Consider the following 23,595-nt stretch of genomic DNA (forward strand, 5'->3'; position numbering starts at 1 on the left):
TGGATTGCTGTTCATGCTGCAGAATAACATTAAGGATATGAGCTTTTACTCTGTCACCACTAAAGCTTGACATATTTAAACGGTGGTGCCTTCCAAAAGTATTCTTACTACTTGAACTTTTTCATATTTCATATTAAGTATATTTAGGATCGTATGTGATTGAAACTAAAATAATGCTTGATTTATATTTTTTTCATAATGAAAAGATGAAAAGTCTGTTGCCAATTTTTTCAGCCCCCGTATGTCAATACTTTCTAGAACAAATACAGGGTATGTCTCTGGCAACTTTGCATGTGCAGACAATAAAATTATTGCCTATTCTTCTTTGCAAAAATAACTCAAGGGCAGTCGACTGGATGTAGAAACTCTATTGCGAAAGAGTCTTGATTAGATGTAGGTCTAGATGATTCTAACATATGAATATGGTTTGATTCTAATCATTCAATAATAGCTCTGACTGTAGGTTTAGGTTAATTGTCCATCTGGATGTTGAATTTCTGTCTAAATCTTGTTTTTTACAGCCTCTAACAGGTTATCTTTTAGGATTCCTCTGTATTTTGCTCCATTCAGCTTCCTATCAGCTCTGGTCAGCTGCCATTTCCATCCTGAGGAAAATAAACCCCGCAGCATGAGGTTGCCACCACCATGTTTCAGTGTAGCAAAGGTGTATTCAGGATTATCCTTGATGGTGGGAATGTTGTTTAAAATCCTATAATAAAATAATATAATCAATAATAATAATCAAATAGTTTAATTATTCTGAGCAAAAGCAACTTCACACACAGGATCCTAAGTGCTTAAGTAGAAGTCAACAAGACTTCTTTTCTTGTTTCTTGAAGACGTTTCATCTCTAATTTAAAAGGCTTCTTCTGTTCTGAACATGGTTGGAATTAACAGGCTAATTAGTTGTAGTCAGAACAATCACATTGTTAGGGCCTTATCTTTTCTTTGACTTGGATTTTAGACCCAGGTATGATCTACATATCTAAACCAGTGGCTAGGTGTTGCTCCTTTGTAAGAGTTCAGGGCTCTGCTTCCTCCATGTGGAGATAGGCCACAATTGGGGAAACTAATTTAAATTCTAGTTTCACCCATTGTGGGACACATCTTGGAAAGGGAGGACAGTTGGTTTGAGAGAGGAGTGAAAAAAACCTTCTATGTTAAACATTAAGAGACGGTCTCTGTTTCCTGTTCAAAATGTGGGAAACTAATTTCAGCCTTTGTGGACAAGCTCTACATGGAGGAGGCCTTTACTAAACTCTTCAACTCAGTAGATAACAAGTTCACAAGGGAGGATGTCAAAGAAAACAAACTACCTTTTTGCAGTGTCTGGTACACATTGCAAGAGATGGAATCCTCACCACTGAAGTCAATAGAAAACCCACTCTCACGGACCAGTACCTATGTTTTGAATCTCACCACCCACTAGAACATAAACTGTTATCACAACTCTGCGAAGGACAAGGAACACAAACACACCAAGAAAGCTCTTCAAACCTGGGGATACCCTAACTGGGCCTATGTTAAGGCATCCAGGATTTCAAGGACAATATTCAACTCACACAGAAGGAGAAAAGAAGGAAAAGCATTAGTAACTTCCATGGCCCTATTAGTGTGATTGTTCTGACTACAGCTTATAAGCCTGTTGCTTGTATCCATGTTCAGAACTAAAGAAGCCTTTTGGGTGAGTGCCAAAATGTCTTCAAGAAACTAAAGTCTACTTAAGCACTTAGGATTGTCATGTCCTGGATGATGGAGAATCTACAACAGCTTCTTCCACATGTTTACTGTGTTCATAGCATGTCTTGTGGGAAATCTTTTAGCTATCTATTAACAGCAGCATTTTTCTTGCTACTCTTCAATAAAGGTCATGTTTGTGGAGTGCTCAAAAAATAGTTGTCATGTTAACAGATTCTCCCACTTGAGATGTTGATCTCTGGAGCTGGTCCAAAGTTAATTAATGCTCTCTTTTCCACGCTGTATCTTGGCAGTTTTGCAGTTGTTCATACTCTTTATTTTTAGATGACAAATGTTAGGATTATGAATCTGAGAATATTATTTTATATTAATATTTTAATATTTTATCAAATAATATTTCGGTCTGTTAAGGGTTGTCCTGTGAATACCAACCCAGTAAGGCGATGGTATTAGGACAAAATAGAAAGGTGTCTGACGAGCTCTGACATTATTGAACAGCAAAAACTCTGCACACATGGAATGAATTCACACAATTTCTTAAAATACAAGAATTTATTAAGAAAAATAAGTCAACTCAAAGTCAAACATATTTCAATTAACAAACTCTTTACTATGCTAAAACAATCCAACTAAACTACCGAGCAGTATTAAAGAATAGGGAAGACTAATGGGCTATGTACAATATAAACAAGTTGATTAAAAAGATGATTGAAAACCATGACCAAAAGAGTGATGCAACATTACCATGCAATGTTTATGTTTGAGAACCAAGGATTATCTTGAAGAATCTGGAAATGAAGTTAAGTTAGTCTTGGAACCAACTTAGGAAATAATCAGCAAACGTTTAGACAACTATTCACAATGCAAGATCAGATAAAATATTATTTTAATAAAATGTTTTAAATAATGATCTGCTGAATAAAACCAACCTTCTGGATGACCATTTCTCAACGGTGTCTAATTAGCTGCCTTTATTTATTAAAATAATATTTAAAGAAATATTATTAAGGGAGTGTTTTGGAAAAGAGCCAAATTTTTCTGGAGAAATGGGGCTTAATGGTGTTTACTTAGTTTTCAAATTTAGCCAAAATTATGTTTAGGGACTATTATTCACTAGCTTGAAAACTAACAACCTTTCTGTTAAATACTCTTTAGTAGCAAGCACGTGTTCTTACTGGTTAGCAGTTGAGCTAACAAAAGAAGCTGATAGCTCAGCACCAGAATCAAACGCATATCTATAAAATACCAGCACAAACTGAGCACGTGTGCTGCAGATATTCTGCTAGCACCAAGATAGCTGAGTTCAACACAAACAAAACCAAACTTCATAAAATGAAAAACATTTAGATCATTAATCTTTCTCTATTACTTCTATCTCTTTGCCCAAAACCTAACCTCGTATGAACCATGCTGAGGAGTTGTCCGGGTGACGACGAAGTTCGAAGAGAGCTCCGTGAACGAAGCGGTTAGTTGCCAGCTAACCTCCGGAGTAGTGGCTTGGTGGCCCGTTGTGTCCGCTGACCACACTGCACGTTAACTGCCGTAGTGCGGTCTCCGTTGTCCTTCCTTGGAAAACTGCTGCACTCGGCATCGTGCTGGGAACTCTCTGGAAACAGTTAGTTTCTGCAGATCTCAGAGAGAACAGTCAAGCAATGCTTGTACCTTGATTACCCCGTTCATGAATGAAAATCACCGGATATGCAGACAGTGATGTATTTCTACTTATCTTGTGCATATGATCGCATGATCTTATGACACCCTTGGATCCAGTTGAAGAGTTTATGTCTGTTTACCAGACATTAGCGCGCTGTCTCCTCCTATCCCGATGATCACCGGCGTGGAAGAGAAAGTCTTGTGGGAGGATTGGGGGGTTTTATGCGGGCAGTGGCATCATGGGAAGTCCGCTGTTACCCCCAATTCCTAAGTTGTGCCAGAAGTAGGTTAATGCAATTTATTTTGAAAATTCCAGAAGAGTTTGTACCGGAGTTTAATGTTGAAATCCATGGCTGTGGGTCCCAACACAAAGATTTTTAAAGTTGGTATATTGATTTATAACCTAACCCTACTTCAACCTTTCCAGGTCTTCCAGATGCTATTTGTTCAATATTTTTTTCTAACAAACCTGTGAGGCATTTATTGAACTATTGGCTTTATACTGAGATTAAATTACACACGGGTTGACTTAATTACTTGTAAAATTACTTTTAAAGACAATTGGTTGCACTGGAAATTATTTTGAGGGAAAAGGGGTAAATACTATTTTTTCTTCCACTTCACAATTATGTACTCCTTGTCTGTCAAAAAACCCCTAATAAAATACATTGTCATTTGTGGTCCACAAACTGTGGGAAGGTTAAAGGGGTCTGAATACTTTTGCATGGCATTGAGATTGTTTAGAAACAGCTCAAATTTCCGTTTACTTAAATTTATGAGCTTATAATCAAATTGGTGTAGCTCTTCCAGTGTGTGAGTTGCAAAAACACATTGTTTGTCTGAATTCACACAGCAACCACAGAAGTGGTTTTGTTTGTTAATCTTGCTAGTTCAGCTTTGTGCAGATTAACATATTTGGAGTGTCTGTTTAAGAGGTAACTCCACAACTGACAAGGTAAATGTCTCCAAAGCAGCTGGTCTTTTTGTCGGTGAAGTCATGACTGTGTCTGCTGAGCGTTGTGGTAGGGATGAGCTAAAACCCTTCCGCAAACAGTGATAAGGGCTTGCTTTATTCTTGCAGTGGCGTAGTTTAGGTATGAATAAGCTTTTTCCTTTACTGAGCAGTCCGGATGTTTGTATTTCACTCTCACAGCCGTCCTCTTGAGTCACATACAGTCCCCACATGCAGTTTGTGGCATGTTAAAACATGAAAACAATGATCATTTTTAAATCAGTTTGGATTTATTATTTTTTTTACCTGAGTTTATTTAAAGAAAGAGTGTTCATTCAAAAGTCTTAACTTGGGTAATTTACATTTACATTTGTGAATCTGTAATTGCTCATGTTATTACATTAACTCTATTTATAGAGCCATTTTCATGTATGAAGTAAATATCTTAAATTGAAGACATTTAGGTTTTGTCTGGATTGTATTTAGTAAACGTTTTTAAAGTTTAAAACATTAAGAAGTATTTTTTAATCAATGCTTTGTTTAAATGGAAGCCAATGGAGAGATATTCACATGGGATTCATGCTTTTGAGTTTAGCTAATGGCCTAGTGTCTTGTATTAAGCATTTTTTGAGCAACTGTTTTGATAATCCAGCAAAAATGATTTAATCTAATTTTAGTTTTTGACATACATATAAGGTTGAAGCAGTGGATTCATCAGAAGATAAGATGTTCCAGGTTATTGGGACTTAAAGGAATACCCTCACTTATGTCTTCATTCAACTTTAAGAAGTTCCTTGACAACCAGTGTTTGACATGAGTTATTTACAAGGTTAATGTTGGCAGAAACAAAATTTTACTATTATCAGCAAATAGGTGTGCTGTTCTGTCTAATAACAAACTCAAATGGTTGCAATTATAAGTTGATCAGAAGAGGACTAAGAATTGTTCCTTGTGGAACTCCATGACCAATGTGGATTTGTTTCCGATTCAAAATCACCAACTGAAACTAAAACACTTCAGTAAAAAATGAAGCCAGAACCATTTAAACCCAAATAATGTTCAGGAAGCTGCAGAAGAACTGAACGCTTAACTGTCAAGGCTAATTTTAGATCACGAACAACTGACTGGGGCTGTTTTTGAACTGTGGATGGTTCTCAAACCAAACTGTTATGAGTTGATATACATATTGATATATATATATATATATATATATATATATATATATAAGTATAACTGTCAAGTGTCAAGTTTAAAACAATTTAAGCAGTTTTGAAAATATTGTTTCTTTTTTTGCCTTCTACTTCCAGGTGCCTGTAAGGACTAGAGCTGCAGACCTATCTGCTCCGTTACATCCTTAATCCGTGTCGGATCTCTGTTGACCTTTCATCAGCTCCTGCTTTCTTCCTTTTTCTTCTTTCATACCCTCCTCCCTCCTCTCACTTAATCTTCCCTCCTCTCTTTTGTGTCTCCAAGCCCCGGGCTTTATTACTCAAACCCACTGACTAGAGCAACGCACAATAGTTGGCAAAGGATGAGGCGGGTGTGCTTGCCAACACCAGATAGAGGATAAAAGACACAAAAAAGACTAGCAACAGGTAAGAGTGACATAGAGAGATAGAAACGAAAGGAACAACTGTTGGAGGAAGCTACAATAAAGCTGTGACAGGCAACAAAAACAACCAGGATGCATCGACAAAGGAAAGACTTGCGTTTTACTTGATTGACATGAGCTAGCAACACGCTCTTACTAAATAAAGGTTTGTGAATTCTTTTTGCTTCCTTTTTAAAGAAACTCTTGTGCTTATTCAAAGGAAGTTGTGGAGACACACTTCTGCTTTCTGCGCCTCCTTGTTAACACCCACTCTGCCTCTGTAGGAAGTGTTAGCCATGCCAGCCAAGGGAAAGTACCTGCTGAATAACCAGGAGCTCAAAAATGAGGCACTGTACCGCAGATTCTCCTGCATCAGCCAGTATCAGCCACTGGCACTGCTGCTGGGTCTCTCCATACTCTGCTGTGTAATTTTCCTCATCCTCTTCTTTGCCCTTAAGCTGGTGAGTTTTCATTTAGTTATTTGTATTATATGAGAGAATCATATTTGAGTTTACATGATTTATATAAATCACACAAATTTTAACTAAAAAACAAAAATCTATCCTTATGTCTTTGTAGTGTGTGTAATGTAGTTCATTGAATTCAATGGCCACTTATGCAGAAAAATGATTGACATCAGATGATTTTGTGAATTACCGAAAATACTGCAGAAATATTTTTTGAAATGTTAGTATTTTACCTGAAGATTTTTTTAAATCACCAGATTTGATAAGTGGTAAAATTCTAATGTAAAAATTGACATATTTTTTACTGTTAACCTTGTGTCAGGATACAACTGTAGATATAGATATAGATACACAGAGCCTTGACCAGAAATTTAGAAATCTGGGTGTGCACCCTTAACTTAAACTGGAGAAATTGCTGGCTTGATTTTTTTCAGTAAATGATATAGTGGAATATGAAGCATTTTCTATATACACTATCCCATTTTTAACCTGTTACAAAAGGTAGTTCATTCTGTTTTTAAGCATATAAAAACCATGTTGAGACAATTTGGAAAGGTTGTTTAATAATACGGGCTGCAGGTTGGTCCAGTGATAGCTGTTGTTATCTCTATTGCCTTTTAGCAAAAAGGTCCTGGCCACAAATCCTGGCCTGCAGTCTTTTTGAACTTTCTTCATAATTTGTCTGCATGTTCTTTTTGTACATTTGTGGGTTCTCTCAAGGTACATGACTGTTACTGGTTATTCTAAATTGCCGTTAGGTATGAATGTGTATACATGGTCATTTGTCCTGTGTGTCTCTGTGTTGCCTTGTGATGAACTGGTGACCTGTCCAGAGTGTACCCCCCCCCCCCCTGACTAATGACAGCTGGACATAGCCACCAGCTCCCCGTCACCCCACACCCACACACAGAGTAAAGACAATGGATGGGTGGGTGTTTATTGATGAACAGCCATAATGGTTGGATAAAAATAGCATCCCCTAACTTTTTTTACTGAAGCTCTATTTTGTCCATTTTATTTTTGCACAATACCATGTCTTACATAGTCAAGTCAACACATTTTTTACCCACAACCTTTTTCAGTATTTTAATTTCTTAAATGAACAAATAGGCATTGGTTATTTTGAAGCACAAACGCACAACCCACCCAGCTTTGAGACTGTTGTGCTGATAAGACCAGAGGGGATCCTGTAAGCTCCCTTAGTGAGCTTTAAAATACGACATTTGAAAGTTAGAGTGCCTGTTTGACGCATGTCAGTTCATTTATTGTGTTGATCCTTTTGACTAAGCACAAACAGTCATCAGACTGCTTTAGCCACAAAATCTCATTGTTATTATTTTGGTAGCTTTGTTAAGTGTAAGCAGACCATCACCTGCAAGGATGCTGCAAGTCAAATAAATCTGACAAGCTAGTAACAATTTAAACAGAAAAACCCAACTATTATGAAGACCGCAAACATCCGACTAAAGCTTAACTTAGCGTTAGCTGCAACCAAAGCAAAACCAGGTGACAGCTGGAGACAAATCCGTCACATCATTTAAATAATGTGCACGTCCTACAATATAACTTTGGACGCTGTGCACAAAACAGTTGATGTACGTTCTGGGTCAATGATGTAAAAGTTTCAGGTTCAGTCTTGTTCTGCTATTTGCATTTCCCAGTAAGTGGACTATTTTTAAATATGAAAGGCAAACAGCCTGAAGCATACACACAGCAGCACATACAATTGCATATTGCACTGAAAACATTAATTATACCAAAGCACATTAGAGTATACATTTTAAAACCAATTACAGAACTGGTACTCCAAAGCTAGTAAATAAGAGTATCTAGTTACCAGGTTTTTATTGATGTTTTTTCTGTTTTGTGCAGCAAGTATTATTTTAATCTATTAGGCTACACTGTATTCCACTTCCAGAGGTTTTCTGCAAGCTTAAAACACTTTTAAGCCTTATTACACATAATAGGGAGCACACTGCATTCTTGCTTAACGCAGTCCCCCCAGAGACCCCTTCAAGAGCCTGCAAAGGTGGTTCAGGACCTGGCTGATTTTGTACGTTTTAGGTCCCATAGTAGCTCTGAAGGAGCTCCAGAGATCAACAGCTCTGGCAGGATAATATGTTGACAGGACAGGTTTTAGTCATGCACAAATCTTACCTCTTTTGAAAAGTGGCAAGAAAAAATCAATCATTGAAAGAAAACCTTAAGTTTGCAGTCTACCACAAGTCATCATTGGAATGCAGCAAACCTGCTTAAGAAATGTATTTTGTGTAGATTTAGTTTTTATGGCTTACCTGCAAAATACTGTGTGTAGTACTGATACTGCACATCGCCCTGTGTACAACAACCCTTGAGTGAAGCATTGTAGTGGCAGCATCATGGTGTGGGTATACAGCAGGGAAGGTGGTCAAATGGATGGGAACGACAAAGTATTGACTATGAGGAGATAAATAGAAATGCAATCCATGGTTTTATGATTTTATTTGGAAAAATGTTTGAGAAAACTATATACTCTTTTCCTTTACCTTGACATCTTGTGTTATTTTACCAAATACTGTAAAATCTCCATAAAATACATTAAATATTGTAGTTGTAATGTAATAAAATGTAGAAAAGTTAAAGGGACACTATTTATTTCATCTCTGTTTTAATAAATAAAACGAACTTCTTTTATCTGCAGAGATGCTTAAAAATACACTATAGCTTTCCCTCACTACTGTGGCTGTGTAGTGGGTGAGTGATGTGAATGATAGAACTATTAGGTAACTGAAAGTAAGGGAGGACAGCACTGAAACAGACATATATGAGCCTGTAGAAGTGGGCAACTTAGAAGTAGAAAAAGATTTTAAAAAAAACAATATCATACTTAAATGATTCTGCCTTTGCAGATGATGCTCTACTTGAGCCAGCAATCAAAATCAGAATCACAAAACTACATGAACTGAAAACTAAAACACAGTTGTTGTCAGTGTGTAAAGATGGCAATCTGATCCTGGGTTCTGCTGATCATGAACACGCTGTTGATTTTGGCATGAAGCAAGTAGAAGTTCAGTGAGTCCAGCCCATCATACTAAACAGACATCTTCTGTCAGCATAGATGATATTACTTTCCCGTATTGGAAAAATGAACCTAACCTTCCTAGTATTGTCTTGCTGCAGTCTTTGTGGCACACTCCCTTGTTCTCTTGTTTCAGTCCCACACAATAGCTCCATTCCTCATGTTTACACTCTACACGTGCACAAAAATATGCTGTGATTTTCTCTCCTGCTGATGCACGAACACCATCCGAGTTTTCTGTCCCTCTACTTTATTGCCTTTTTCATCCTTTAAAGATCTCAGGCAGCATATATTCATTCACTCACAGACGACTTACTTGGTTTTTGATCCATCCCCTGACAATTATTATGTCAGCTTTCGTTCTGTTTTTCAGCAGCCATGTGTTTTTGGATTCTTTTTCTTTCATCTTAAATGTCTGTCTTGTGATCACATGAGTTAGTCAGTGTATTTGTTGCTAAGAAAAGAGAGATGTTGGGAAAGAAATGTTGGAATGGAGCTCGTAAAAACTGAATACAAAAGAGAGGCAACCAGTGGTAGAAAGTCAATGGCCACAACCTGGTATTGGTCATGGATATGCACTGGCAGAGCTTTATTCAGAAGAAAAATTAATCAGTCGGTGCATTTTGAGTCTTGATTAAGTTCTGGTTTTAACTACTATTTTTATTATTCACCACTGCCGCTTTTATTCCTGTTTTTGATGCTATGTGTTTGTACAATTGACTATAAAATATCCCTGATGACTGGTTACCCTAAAAATAACATATGAAACAGGAATGTTGAAGGAAAAATTGTAGTAATTAGAATCTTTTTATTCTGCTTTTTATTTTTTTATTTTTTTAAGTGTTGAACAACAGAACTGTACGTATTCCTGTGATTTTCCTTCATTTTCCTGGAAAGAAAACAAATTCATTTTCTCTACCAAAAAAGGTTTTCATCAAGACACTGAGTGCTGAAGGGGTTTAGTTAAGAAATGTCCTTTTCCAGTGCTGCCATGGTAACCAGCAGGCTCAACATACAATGCAGGGATGGCCTTCTCTGCTCAGAGATCTATTAACACTGACTATCTGCATTTGTCTCACTGCACAGCGCTTTTTTAACCCCTTGGTTTCTCTCTTGTTTGCACTCCAACTTCCACCTTAGCTTCCAGGTGGGTATGAATACTTCGATAAGGCATTGTACATCTATACAACATCCAGCTGTGTTTTTGTAGTCTTTTATGAATGTCTTTTCGAAACATATTACAACTAAAGCAAATAGCCAGTTTAATTTGGTCTGGTTATATACCTATTGAAGGTATACTGAAGGCTTAAAAAGTTACAGTTTGAAAACCATAAAAATTTCCCATAATACTTGCTGCAGTCTTTGTGGCACACTCCCTTGTTCTCTTGTTTTCAGTCCCACACAATAGCTTCATTCCTTTGGTTTATAGTCATTTCAATTAGAAGTCAAAGAAAGTGCTTGAAAAATACCAAATTTTTCTTCTAGCTCTTTAGCACATGTTGTAGCTGTTGCTACATACTGCCAGTCAGCTGTCTGAAGAAAGCTGGTACAGCCTACCCCACATATAAGAAAGAGACATTTGTCTGTTGGTAAATCTTTTTATAAAAAAGTGAAAGTGTGGAAACTAAAGGTGTATCACCCATTACTTTTATTAAGGTAACGCTGTTTTTAAACTGCAGTTGGGAAGAATGTAGTATTTTTACTACAGGTTATCACTTAACGAGAGTCGCATGCTTCTACGCAGTAAAAACTTGATTGATGTTTAGATTGGCAACTGACTGCTCAAGATGAAAGTCTCCCTCTTTTGGTCATTATTTTCTCCTTATTCTATCTGAGCTAAATCAGATGCTATTGTTAGGGGATTTGTTTAGGTTTTAGGAGCTGAGATTAACTATTAAAGCCAGCACATATGTATGATATGAAATGGGTTGCTTGTGCAGCAAGTATGTGTGTTTTTGAAAAGTCAAGCACAGGAAACCTGTCTGAAGATCTAAATTTAAAGAAATAAACATGATATAACAATTTGATTATCATCTGGTAACACGTGTTCATGTTTTCTCTCCTGTGTTGCCATAGAAAACAGAGGAACATCTTGCCTTTGTGAGTGTGGTGAGCAGCAGCCTGTTCGTGTTCCTAGTTGTATTTATCCTGGTGTGCTTTGAGATTATTTCACAACAATGGAGGTTTTTGCTGGGCCTGGTTATCTGGGTCACACATCTATCCCTGGGTTACACCTTCATCTTCAGTGGACCTATCATCTTTCCTTGGGACCAGGTACGTCACATTTCAGCAGGGTTCGGAGGGACTACAGTTTGAATTGTCCTCAGCAGCTAGAATTCCAGCAAATGTGATCAACCTGAAATAGACATTTTCTGATGTTTAAGGTATAATATTATATATATTATAATATTTGAAAGACCTGAGATTTCTTTTCTTCTTGTTTTCAGGTGCCTTTCTTCCTCTTTATCATCTTCACAGTGTATACCATGCTGCCATTCCAGCTGTGGCATGCTGTGGTGCTAAGTGTCATCACTTCCGTGTCTCACCTTATGGCCCTCTCACTGCGCTTAGCAACTGACAGTAACCTACCAGATAATCTTGCTAATCAGGTAAAAACAACTAAACAAGAGATGTGCTGCTAACTTTTTAGATCCCCATGCACAGCTAACACATCTGTCGGGGATTATTAATTGTTGAAAAGGCAATTTAATATTCATAAGACCAAAATTCCATATAGGGCTACACGGTGGCACAGTTGGTAGCACTGTTGCCTTGCAGCAAGAAGGTCCTGGGTTCAACTCCCGGCCGGGCGTCTTTCTGCATGGAGTTTGCTGTTCTCCCCGTGTTGCATGTGTGTTTTCTCACCCGGTACTCCAGCTTCCTCCCACAGTCCAAAAACATGCCTGTTAGATTAATTGGTCACTCTAAATTGCCCTTAGGTGAGTGAATGAGTGTGTGCTTGGTTGTTTGTGTGTTGCCCTGCAATAGACTGGCGACCTGTCCAGGGTGTACCCGCCTCCCTCCCATAGACTGCTGGAGATGGGCACCAGCTTCGCCGCGACCCACTATGGAATAAGCAGTAGAAAATAACGGACTGACAAAATCCCATATAAAGAAGAAGTCATGGAGATTTGTAATGCTGACATTCTGCTCTGATTTACACAGGTGCATTTCAGTAATTTGGAATATTGTAAAAAAAAAACAAAAAAAAACTTATTTTAGTAGTTTAATTAAAAAAAGACAAAGTCATATTCAGGCTGATAAATTTCAACTGTTTATTTCTGGAATGGAAAACCAAAACTCAGCTGGTCAGGAAATTTAAATATTACATATAATAAGACAAAAATATTTTAGATACAAAAATGTCAGCCTCCTAAAACGTATCTCAATATACTGTTCAGTATGTGCTCTTAATACTTTACGTTTAGTGGTTCTTTTGCACTAATAACTTCATGGATGAAATCAGGTATTGCTGTGGTGTAAAGGAAGCCCTGGTTACTTTAATTGCATCCTTCAGCTCAGCTGCATTATCAGGTCTGATGTCTATCATCTTCTTTTGGACAGTCCTCCATAGTTTCTCCCCATTGGTTAGGCGAATTTGCTGGTTAATCAAACACAAGGGTACAATAGTCATTGCTTCAAAAGTTCTATCAACGCTGTATTTATCATTTATCCCTGGTGATTGTGCACTTCTTTTTATCACACTTTTTCCTTTTCCACACCTTTCCATGAATATGCTTAGATAAAGCAGTCTGTGAACAACCAGCTTCTCCCAGCAATGATGTTTTGTGGTCTACCCTCCTTGTAGAGGTTGTCAGTGACTCTTTACTGTCTCTTTTTATGTCTTATGTAATATTCAAATGATCTGAGAGACTGAATTTTGTGTTTTTTATTGGACATAATTTGTATTCATCAAAATTAACTAAAATAATTGTTGAAATGTATCACTCCTTGTTAAATTAATCTTTATAACATATGAATCTCACTTTCTGAATCGATTTACTGATATAAATTACCTATTCAATGATATTCTGATTCACTGAGATGGACCTGCAAATATAGATGTGCAGCATTTTGTTAAAGACGTCATAAAGGGCAGATTTAAAAACTAATGAGGCATGGTTTTGTGTGTACTAAAGCTGTTTCAGTTATGGTTTTACCATGTGCTACCTTGTCTCTTTGTATAGTTCCTGTCCAATGCAGTGGTGTTTTTGTGTGGCTGTGGAGTCGGAGCCTTTCATAAGATTCTGATGGAGAAAACGCTAAGGCAGACCTTCCAAGACACTCTGAGGTGCCTTAGCATGCGGGTAAAGCTTGAGATCGAAAAGAGACAACAGGCAAGTAAAAACAAAAAGCTTGACCTGTAAAGAGCCCATTATGTTATTTTGAAGACTCGGCTGAATAGCTACTTTTGTCCAGGAAGTCGGCGGCATTACATGAGAATACCTGTGTAATGTTTCCAAAGCCCTTGGAAGTTTTGCTTATGTAAGCAACAATTATTCAACATCTAACTGTGCTTTTTTTTCCAAAGAGGTGTACTGGGTCACATCACTACAGCACTGTCTTTAAATGGTAAAGCCTTCACCACCTTTTGCATATTACAAAAATCTAACTGAAACAAAACAAGCACTGTAGGGAAATTATGAAAATAGCTCTTCAGTAATTGTCATCCCAGTGATATTTCTTCCTTTCTAAGGAAAAGCCTGTGTCGGTCCTCATGTTTTCTTTGTATGGGTTTCATTGCCACTATCAAATCCCTCTCAAATTACATTGTCCTGTGATGTCTTAAATTGGATGCATCTGTGCAGACTTCCTTTGACTTCAGAGAAAGGCCTTTTAAAACAATCCTCATTTTGTTACTTGCTGCGAATTTGGTCTGTGTTGTACATAAACATAATACACTGCTAGGAAAGCTGGAGGTTAACACAGCAGCACAGAAAGGATCAGTCAACATTTAAATCTTAAAACTGTACTTTTGACAATTATAACAAAAATAAATTATATTATCATGCTATATTCTCTATGTTCATTTAAGTATTACTAGGCATCTGGCAGGCTAATTGCTTGTGGATTAAATGATCTGGTTTTCATGATGCATTAGTGCGATGTATTCAGACCGCAGGAGTTTAAACAACAAATAGGAAGTGTTGGAGTAATCTAATGCATTTCTGAGAGCTTTCTTCTTGCATCTCTAGCTAGAAAATTTATCAAAGAAGAAACTAAAACCCATTGACCCTCTTGGTCACTTTTAGCACATATTGCAGAGTCTTGTTGTTGTGCCAACCTGTTGGAAAAGTGGGGGGCAGTCTTTTTATGTAGTTCCCCCTTCAGCTCCTTAGTTTTTCTGACAAAAGTATGGTGTTAAATTTGAATGTGCAGTGTAAGGTCACAGTGGCAAAAAATATCCCATGCAGGGGTTATTGCACTAAGAGTGGAGCCATTTGCAATAATCGATAATGCACCAAAATTATATGAATAAATTCTAGATATACATAAAATAGAATTATTTTAAATAATCACCATTAATAACTCTACATTAAGTTACATACTGACTCTCTCACTAACACGCACAGACTATCTTCTGTATTACATCTGTTTTTAACTAAAACCCCCTTGAGATTTATTCTCAAGGGGGTCTACAGGTTGAATAAATGTAAAAAAGGAAAATACATTAATAAAAACAATGTAAAAATTTCTACATGGCAGGCAGTTATAATATTCCACTGAAATAAACTTAGACCCGTGACAAGAGAGATTTGTGTAAACGATCCCTGTTGGAAACCAACTGCTGCATATCAGATGAACTAATATGTAATTGCCTCAATTTTGTCTACACTACATCATCAATGTGGCACCCAACATTAAGGTAGTATGTGGTGTTTTTAAATAGTGAACAAATTTGACAACTGCACTATAATAAATTACAGTCATACTGCAGCCTGGACACACAAAGTGCCATGCTTTCAAACTGCTGTGTTTTCCTGAGCAGAGAGGACACTGTATCATATTTTAAACTAGCTGTAAAATGTATTACTTAAAATTCAGAGCACAGTTTCTATACCTAAGGCTGTTTTTGTGAATGCTTGAAGAAAGCTGTGGTTCAGTAGAAATGTTGTGTTGATGACCATATAAAATTGACATGTCTGATATTATTGTATTGGCTGTTGTGTCTAGTATAATCAGATTCTTGGCTTCAAGGCTAGTAGTGCTAGAAGCAGGTAATCAGTCAAACCAGAGCATTCTGAAGACTTTATATCTGGATAAAAGATCATCTCTGCATCAGTTGCTTGGTTGCTACTTATGTTGTTTTCTTGCATCTTGAGAAAAATCTTCAAAATACGCGTTGAAGACTTAGTGTTCTTTGATGTTGCTTTTACTTTTCCTGCCCACTGCTTGTGTCTGCAGTGCACTGTCTGAGGGGCTGTTAGATGACATAAAAAACATTTGTTTTTAAAATATAGTTTGTAATGGTAATTTCATTTTTCATTAGTAACACTAAATATTAATACTAAATTTTGCCATGGCTATCATCAGAACTGATAACCGTTTCCCTAGTTTTTTCCATGCAAAGGATTGAGCACATGTCCTTGAGACACTTCTATTCTCACTGGAGCAGGAATAAAACCCTGCAAATCTCATCTGTTTTCTTTCAGATAGAAAGTCCAGAATCCATTTACAGAGTGAACTTCACTGTGAGCTCCTGTGTTAAAGGTTGATGGCATCTTTGCTTTTCCCCCAGATGGGATAAGATGGTGTGCAGGACTTGTTTGACAACATCTGATAATAAGCAAAATATATTAGATTGGCTTTTAATATATTAGATCAGCAGTATGATTTGTTCCATTTGGCCAATTACATAAAGCATTTCACCAGTTAATAAAGCACTGACTAATGCAGCCGATTGCTAGTCTGCTTGAAAATCTGGGTAATTTATGGGTGTGTTCACAGAGGCAGTCATCCTTAATCGACAATTTGAAAAAATATGAATAGATTGATAAAAATTCCAAAACAAATCTCAGCTGAAAAACTGATTCCTGAAAACATGTTTATATATTCTAAATTCCTGGTAAAAAAAAAAAAAAAATAAGTGAAGCAGTTTTGAAGAAATCTGTTCATAGAATTATTTCATTTAAAGTGCATACCTTACTATAGGGGGGCGAAAGGTGAGATTATGGAAGCCAGTCATGGCTGATTTAAAAATAATTATTTGCTTCCAAAGAGACCGACTTTCTTGAAATCTTTAAAGTGGTGAGCATTTTTCCCCAAGTGTTAGGTCCTTCTTTGTACACTGGCTTAGTCCATTTCAGAAATATGTTTTTGTTTACTATGTCTTTTTAGCTCTCATGTGTGATGAATCATTCAGACAATAAATGTACGCTAAACTCAGGCGATACATCAATATTATGTCTTCACAAAACACAAAATATTGCAAAGAAAATATTTTATTTTGGATTTTTAGACTTGTGGTCATTACCAGCTGGTTTATGTTTAAAAAGCGTAACTTATTTGTTATTTAGAAAATGAGCAATTAGCTGAAATCTTATATACAGTAGATGATTTGCTGAAGGATGATCCTTCATCAGGTACTGTGGTAGATCTTTAGTGCAATTTCTCCAGTTTCTTAAAGACACAACCTTCACATACTGGTCATGTGTTGAAGGTTGTGGTTTTCTTCGTCTGTTCTCCACATTTCTGATTCTTTTGAGCATAGTCTGAACATTGTGCTGGCATGGTCAGGTACAAGCTCTGGAAAGAACATGGGTAAAAAGCAGGCAGTTTGATAAAGCTCCAGAAACGTATCTCAATAACTATTACTCGGTGTCACTTTTAAAGATTACAACAAAGCCTGGTTCCTTTGAAACGAAGCACAAAGAAATATGAATTATTTAGCAACTCTGCACATCAGAAGAAGTTAATGTTTTTTCTTTCACATTCACTACAATTTACGACAACCGTTCAAAAAGTCTTCACCATTATTGATCATGCGAAAGGATTTTGAATGATGAATTGTACGAGCCTGGACTCATCCCCATGCAGTCAGAGTATGCCACCCAATGCCCTCCTAATGATATAAAAACTGATTACTCATTTCATTAACATTTGTCTATTTAAATGCTGCAGTAATTAAGCCAATGAGCTATGAACTCTGCTCTGGCATTTGGCCGCTGTAGAAAAATGACTCCAGTATTTTTTTTTTTTTGGAGACCTAAATACGTTGTAATCATATGACGTGTTTTTAATCATTCAGGAAAACTCATTGTCTATAGAGATTGCAAGGATTTATTAGGTCAACCTGTTTTAAAACTGTACCAATACTGTTATAGAGGACTGCCAGTATTAGAACTTGTGCCTGTACAATTAAGAATTTATATTCTGAAAGAAAGGCTACACTGACTTATAATTAAGATCACTGACTTATAATTAAGATGGGTATTTATTAAAAACCTTTTTCCTTCTTTAACTGTGTGAGTGCCCCACATTTGAAGGGCCTATCGTCAGTGTAGCTGCCTAGGGTTTGTTTCCTGACCTTTGGACTTTGCTGCATGTCTTCCCACTTTTCTCTCTGCCCCTAGACCACCAAAAAACAACAAAAAAGCTTTTTTACTTTGGTAATTTATAAAATAGTGAAATTCATGTATTATTTAGATTCATTACACAGATTGACTGACTTGAATAATTTATTTCTGTTAATTTGGATGAATATGGTTTACAGCTTCTGAAAGCCAACGTTTCAAATTCACAGAGAAGTAGAATGGTAAGATCAGTAATAGATAAGACTGCTGACTTAACACTTGTCCATGAGACATTTATTAACAACCTCCACAAGGAGGACAGAACACAAAAGGTCACTCCTAAGAAGCTGTCTCTACACAGAATGCCAAATCCAAGCTTATTGTTGGAAAGTTATGTGGAAGGAAAATGTAGAAAGAACAAAGGTGGTGCGCAAGCAATGCTCATTTTCTTCTAAAGTAGCTTTTTTCCCTTTTTGGGATGAACCATTCACCAATAGGGACTGAACACAGCAGTCAAATAAGCATAATTTGCAGGCTTGCATTGATTACAGGTATTTAACAGATCTATTTTCTATGTGTGTGTGTGTGTGTGTGTGTGTGTGTGTGTGCGTGTGTGTGTGTGTGTATCTTTAGGAGAACCTGCTGCAGTCGGTGCTCCCTGTTTATATCTCCATGAAGATGAAACTGGCAATAATGGAGCGGTTGCGAGAATGTAAAGATAAAGATGAGCAGCAGCAACTTGTGAAGGATAACAACTTTCATAGCCTTTATGTGAAGAGGCATGAGAATGTCAGGTATGACCACAAACACGCTAAAATATGTTTATTTTTAAATATATATTTTTTAATGTTGACCATTATTCTTGCAATTTTAACTTCTCATTTTCTTGTTTGAACAATTGACTTTTAAATAGTAAAGAATTTTGTGTTTCTGACCGGGCATTAAGACCTTTTGAAAACACATGTTACATAAACTGTAGAGGTATAAAGCATGCAAGAGCCTAAAAAAAGGGACATCAAAAGCAGCTTTCCCCTTTCAGAAAAGTAGAGATATGTATATCTGTTTTTGGTGCAATGACCCTGATAAAGATTTATGGTATAATTTAATAATTGTTGACAGATATTAGGGCACAATAAAATTAATTTTGACAGATTACCTGTTAATCTTTCAACAAAGCTTTTGTGTAGAGAAAATTATATGTTTTAAACACCTTTACATCTGAATTACATGGTATAGAAATAAAATAAAAGTACATCATGCATTAAAAAAGATGCAACATGTGCATATAATTTATTCTCTTTAGATCTTTCCTGAACATGCGGCCTTTTCACTCTCATTTCTTCTTCTATGTTCATTTAAGGCTACAGTAAAAAGATGTTGACTGACAGACTGGATACCTTACACTTTACCTGTAATTACCTCGGTCAGAGCTGTAATTGGCTGTGTTGGCAGACTCATAAAGCACCTGGAAATTTTTTGTTAAGCTGTAGAACAATTCGAGACTGTGCAGAATCTGTGATCCTCTGCATTTCAGTACAAGGTCATTTCCACTCAGGCCAGGCTCAACAGTACCTGTAATCATTTGGCCCGTGCTTTATTGCATGGTTAGTTCATTCCACACCTTACCTACAGAACTCAGCACCTTACCTACAGAACTCAGAACTGTGCATTATTGGACAATATATATTGCATTTGTGTTGATAGTAGCATTTTATGCAGAAAGATTATAATTATGTAGATTGTTTTCATGGATATCATGATTAAATCAAATCAAGGTTAAATGCAGAATAACTGCTGCTATTCCAGGAGTTTGTTGCGATTCCCACTGAGGCCAGACATTAATGCCCAGTTTGTTTCCCCTTGTGGTGTTGGGATCTCTGAAAGGTCAAAAATATTTTCACTTTCCCTCTGGGGTTTGCTGACAGGAAGCTGAAATTATGCTAAGTCTGTGATTCAGCACTGAGGCAGATAGTCTTTTCAATTAATCACCGATCAGGTTCACTGGAGGTTAAAGGGAGAGTGAGCCAGGTGTTTTTGTCTGCAGCGACTTACCCCATGTCACAAGCCATACTGGTTACAGTGGATCATAGTGGCATAATGGAAGGTATTAAAAGAATGGCTTTCTTTTTTGCCTCAGCTCTGGGGCAGACAAAAAACCAAAATAACCATTGTTGTTTATATTCTCTATTTTATTGCACATTTAATTGGTAACTTGAAAGAGATTGTTGTAATTTATTTATGTTTAACAAGCAAAAAATAATTCACTTGACAAAAACAAGGCCTTTAGTGGGATGTTCAATTCAATTCAATTTATTTATATAGCGCCAATTCACAACACAAGTTGTCTCAAGGCACTTCACAACAGTCAGGAACATACATTCCAATTAATCCTAACCATTGAACGGTGCAGTCAGATTCAGTTATTTATTCAAATTGGATAAAAAAAAATTTCTGTCTAAGGAAACCCAGCAGATTGCATCCAGTCAGTGACTTGCAGCATTCCCTCCTCCTGGATGAGCATGTAGAGACAGTGGACAGTCACTGGCGTTGACTTTGCAGCAATCTCTCATACTGAGCATGCATGTAGCGACAGTGGAGAGGAAAAACTCCCTTTTAACAGGAAGAAACCTCCAGCAGAACCAGGCTCAGTGTGAGCGACCATCTGCCACGACCGACTGGGGGTTTGAGAGAACGGAGCAGAGACACAAAGAGAACAAAGAAGCACTGATCCAGGAGTACTTTCTATGGGAAGGAAAAGTAAATGTTAATGGATGTAGCTCCTTTAGTCGTTTCACCTAGAAAGAAAGAACAGATAAACTCTGAGACAGTTTTCAAGGTTAGAGTCTGAAAGAAAGCACATACAGTTAGTTACAGTTAAGGTCAGTCAATCGCCATGTCTAGGAGAGAGAAAGGGTTAAACACTGAAAGACAGGGCTATGTAGATCATCGGTAGAGGGTGAGCATTAAGTTGTTGCCAACAGAAACTTGGACGATGCCCATCTCCAGAAAGGTGTCACAAGTAGACACAAAGTCAGGCCAGGTGTAGCTTCTAGGAAGAGAAAAGAGGGAGAACATAAAGTTAGAAACTGAAATAACAGCAAATAATGCAAAATTGGAGAGTAGTGTGAGAATGTAGCGAAGAAGGTGAAAGTGGTCATTATGTCCTCCAGCAGCCTAAGCCTATAGCAGCATAACTACAGAGATAGCTCAGGATAACCTAAGCCACTCTAACTATAAGCTTTATCAAAAAGTAAAGTTTTAAGCCTAGCCTTGAAAGTAGACAGTTTGTCCATCTAGAGTCCACTGATGGTCATTGTTATACTAAAAACCACAATGATTGGGATACCTCTCTGTCAGATTGACCATAACCATTGGAAAAGAGAGGGGGTCATACAGGTAGCAGAAATGGAGGGTGAGTTTGCACCTCAACCATAACTGAGCCGGTTTAGGCTAAACCTGTCTCCCCCTTACTCCAACCAACAGGGAGGGAAGAAGATGGAGGTAAAAAATAAGGAAGATAGTTCAGGATAAACTAAGCCACTCTAACTATAAGCTTTATCAAAAAGGAAAGTTTTAAGCCTAGCCGTAGACAGGGTGTCTGCCTCACGGACTAAAACCGGGAGCTGGTTCCACAGGAGAGGAGCCTGATAAGTAAAGAATCTGCCTCCCATTAAACTTCTAGAGACTCTAGGAACCACCAGTAAACCTGCAGTCTGAGAACGAAGTGCTCTGTTAGGAACATATGGAACAATCAGATCTCTGATGTATGATGGAGCTAAATCATTAAGGGCTTTATATGTGAGGAGGAGAATTTTTAATTCTATTCTGGATTTAACAGGGAGCCAATGAAGGGAAGCTAAAATAGGGGAAATATGATCTCTTTTAAATTTTCATCAGAACTCTTGCTGCAGCATTTTGAATCAGCTGAAGGCTGTTCTGGACAGATGAACTGAAAGAAGTGCATAACTGTGTGTTGGAAGGAAAATAATATATGGTTTTCAAAGTTTTTCTTTACAAATAAAAATAAATCTGGTTGCAAAATTTGTTTTCAGTCCAACTCAGGGCAAGCACATTGTGGAACCACCTTTCTCTGCAGTTACAGATGCATGTCTTTTTGGGTTGATCTCTATAAGCTCTGCACACCTAAAGATTAAAATATTTGCCCGTTCTTTCCAAAATAGCTCACACTCAATCAGGTTGGATGGAGAGTATCTATCAACATAATTTTAGGTCTGGCCAATAATTTTGGGCAATTCTAACACATGAATGTGCATTGATTGAAGTTTCACAGTGAGGAAGGTGTTAGTTTTCCACCACACATTGCATTTTGCATGGAGGGCAAAGCCATCAATTTTGGACTCATCTGATCAAAGCACCTTTTTTTACATGTTTGCTATGTTTGCTACATGTCAAACTGCAAATAGGACCCCTAATGACTTTCTTCTAGCCACTCTTCCAAAAATGTCAGATTTGTGGCCTTCAATAGGTGTCCTGTAATAACAATAAACCTAAATATAAAGTGCCTGCAACAGTTGACCAAACCTGCAGCGTATTGGTGCACAAAACGCAAATTTTCCATAAAAATAGCAAAACAGAGTAAATACAATAAAGGAGCTGCTGCAGAGTTATTTAAGACCAGCAGTTATTTTTGGTTAATGTTGTATTTAGCCTTCATCTTGAGATGTTTTTGCCAGAGTGAGGACACATCCCTCGGTTTGGCCCCAATCATTATTGAGCGTACTTTAATTATGCGGCTGAGACTGTTGTTGCCTCTAATAAAAAGGTTGTTTAGCCAGCAAGGAAGAGACTCTATTTTCAGATCATGGATTGAACAGAGCGCTGTAAAAGCTTAGGAAAATGTTTTATAAAGTGTTCTTGGTTTAAACTTCTCTGCAATATCGTCCATGACTTGTCTCCTTGGTCTTCATGATTCTGTTTGTTTACTGATTATCTCTAATAACCCTCTAAACCCTTCAGAGAACATCTGTGAAGAATAAATTACACATATTGGACTCTATTTGCTAATTAAGTGACTTCTAACAGCAATTGGTTGCATTTTATTTTATTTAGGGGTATAAAAGTGAAGGCGGTTAAAACAAACTTTCACCACAGCCTCAGATTTTTATTTGGAAGTCATTTTGAAAACCATGCGTCCTTTTTCTTCAACTTCTCAATTATTCACACTGTAGTGCTTGTCTATCACATAAAAATCTCAGTAAAATACAGTACTGTGCAAACATTTTAGGCAGGTGTGAAAAAATGCTGTAAAAAAAGAATGCTTTCAGAAATATAAATGATGATTGTTTATTTTTATCAATTTACAAAATGCTAAGTGAGCAAACCCAAACATACAGCCAACGTAATTAAGAACTAATCTTCAGTGTAAAGAAGAACAAGAATTACTGGAAGTGATGGTCTGGCCCCCACAGAGCCCTGATCTCAACATCATCCAGTGTGTTTGGGATTACATGAAGAGACGGAAGGATTTGAGGAAGCCTACATCCACAGAAGATCTGTGGTTAGTTCTCCAAGATGTTTGGAACAACGACCAGCCGAGTTCCTTCAAAAACTGTGTGCAAGTGCACCTAGAAGAATTGATACTGTTTTGAAGGCAAAGGGTGGTCACTGGTCACACCAAATATTGATTTGATTTAGATTTCTCT

At 37.2% G+C, this 23,595-nt stretch overlaps 1 protein-coding gene across 4 annotated transcripts in view; it reads left to right on the forward strand.

Annotated features, from left to right (window-relative positions):
- The window catches only part of adcy7 (adenylate cyclase 7), a 102,362-nt gene that overhangs the window by 42,884 nt on the left and 35,883 nt on the right, over nucleotides 1-23,595 (forward strand). For all 4 annotated transcript variants that reach the window (XM_047363457.1, XM_047363459.1, XM_047363458.1 and 1 more), the window contains exons 2-7: nucleotides 5,611-6,060; nucleotides 6,179-6,355; nucleotides 11,496-11,693; nucleotides 11,867-12,028; nucleotides 13,607-13,756; nucleotides 18,566-18,726. In XM_047363457.1, coding sequence (XP_047219413.1) covers nucleotides 6,191-6,355; nucleotides 11,496-11,693; nucleotides 11,867-12,028; nucleotides 13,607-13,756; nucleotides 18,566-18,726 — 836 coding nt within the window. In that variant the 5' untranslated portion in view covers nucleotides 5,611-6,060; nucleotides 6,179-6,190. The remainder of the gene's footprint in view (nucleotides 1-5,610; nucleotides 6,061-6,178; nucleotides 6,356-11,495; nucleotides 11,694-11,866; nucleotides 12,029-13,606; nucleotides 13,757-18,565; nucleotides 18,727-23,595) is intronic.

The sequence above is a fragment of the Girardinichthys multiradiatus genome, chromosome 4 (genome assembly GCF_021462225.1).
Source record: "Girardinichthys multiradiatus isolate DD_20200921_A chromosome 4, DD_fGirMul_XY1, whole genome shotgun sequence".
NCBI lineage: Eukaryota > Metazoa > Chordata > Actinopteri > Cyprinodontiformes > Goodeidae > Girardinichthys > Girardinichthys multiradiatus.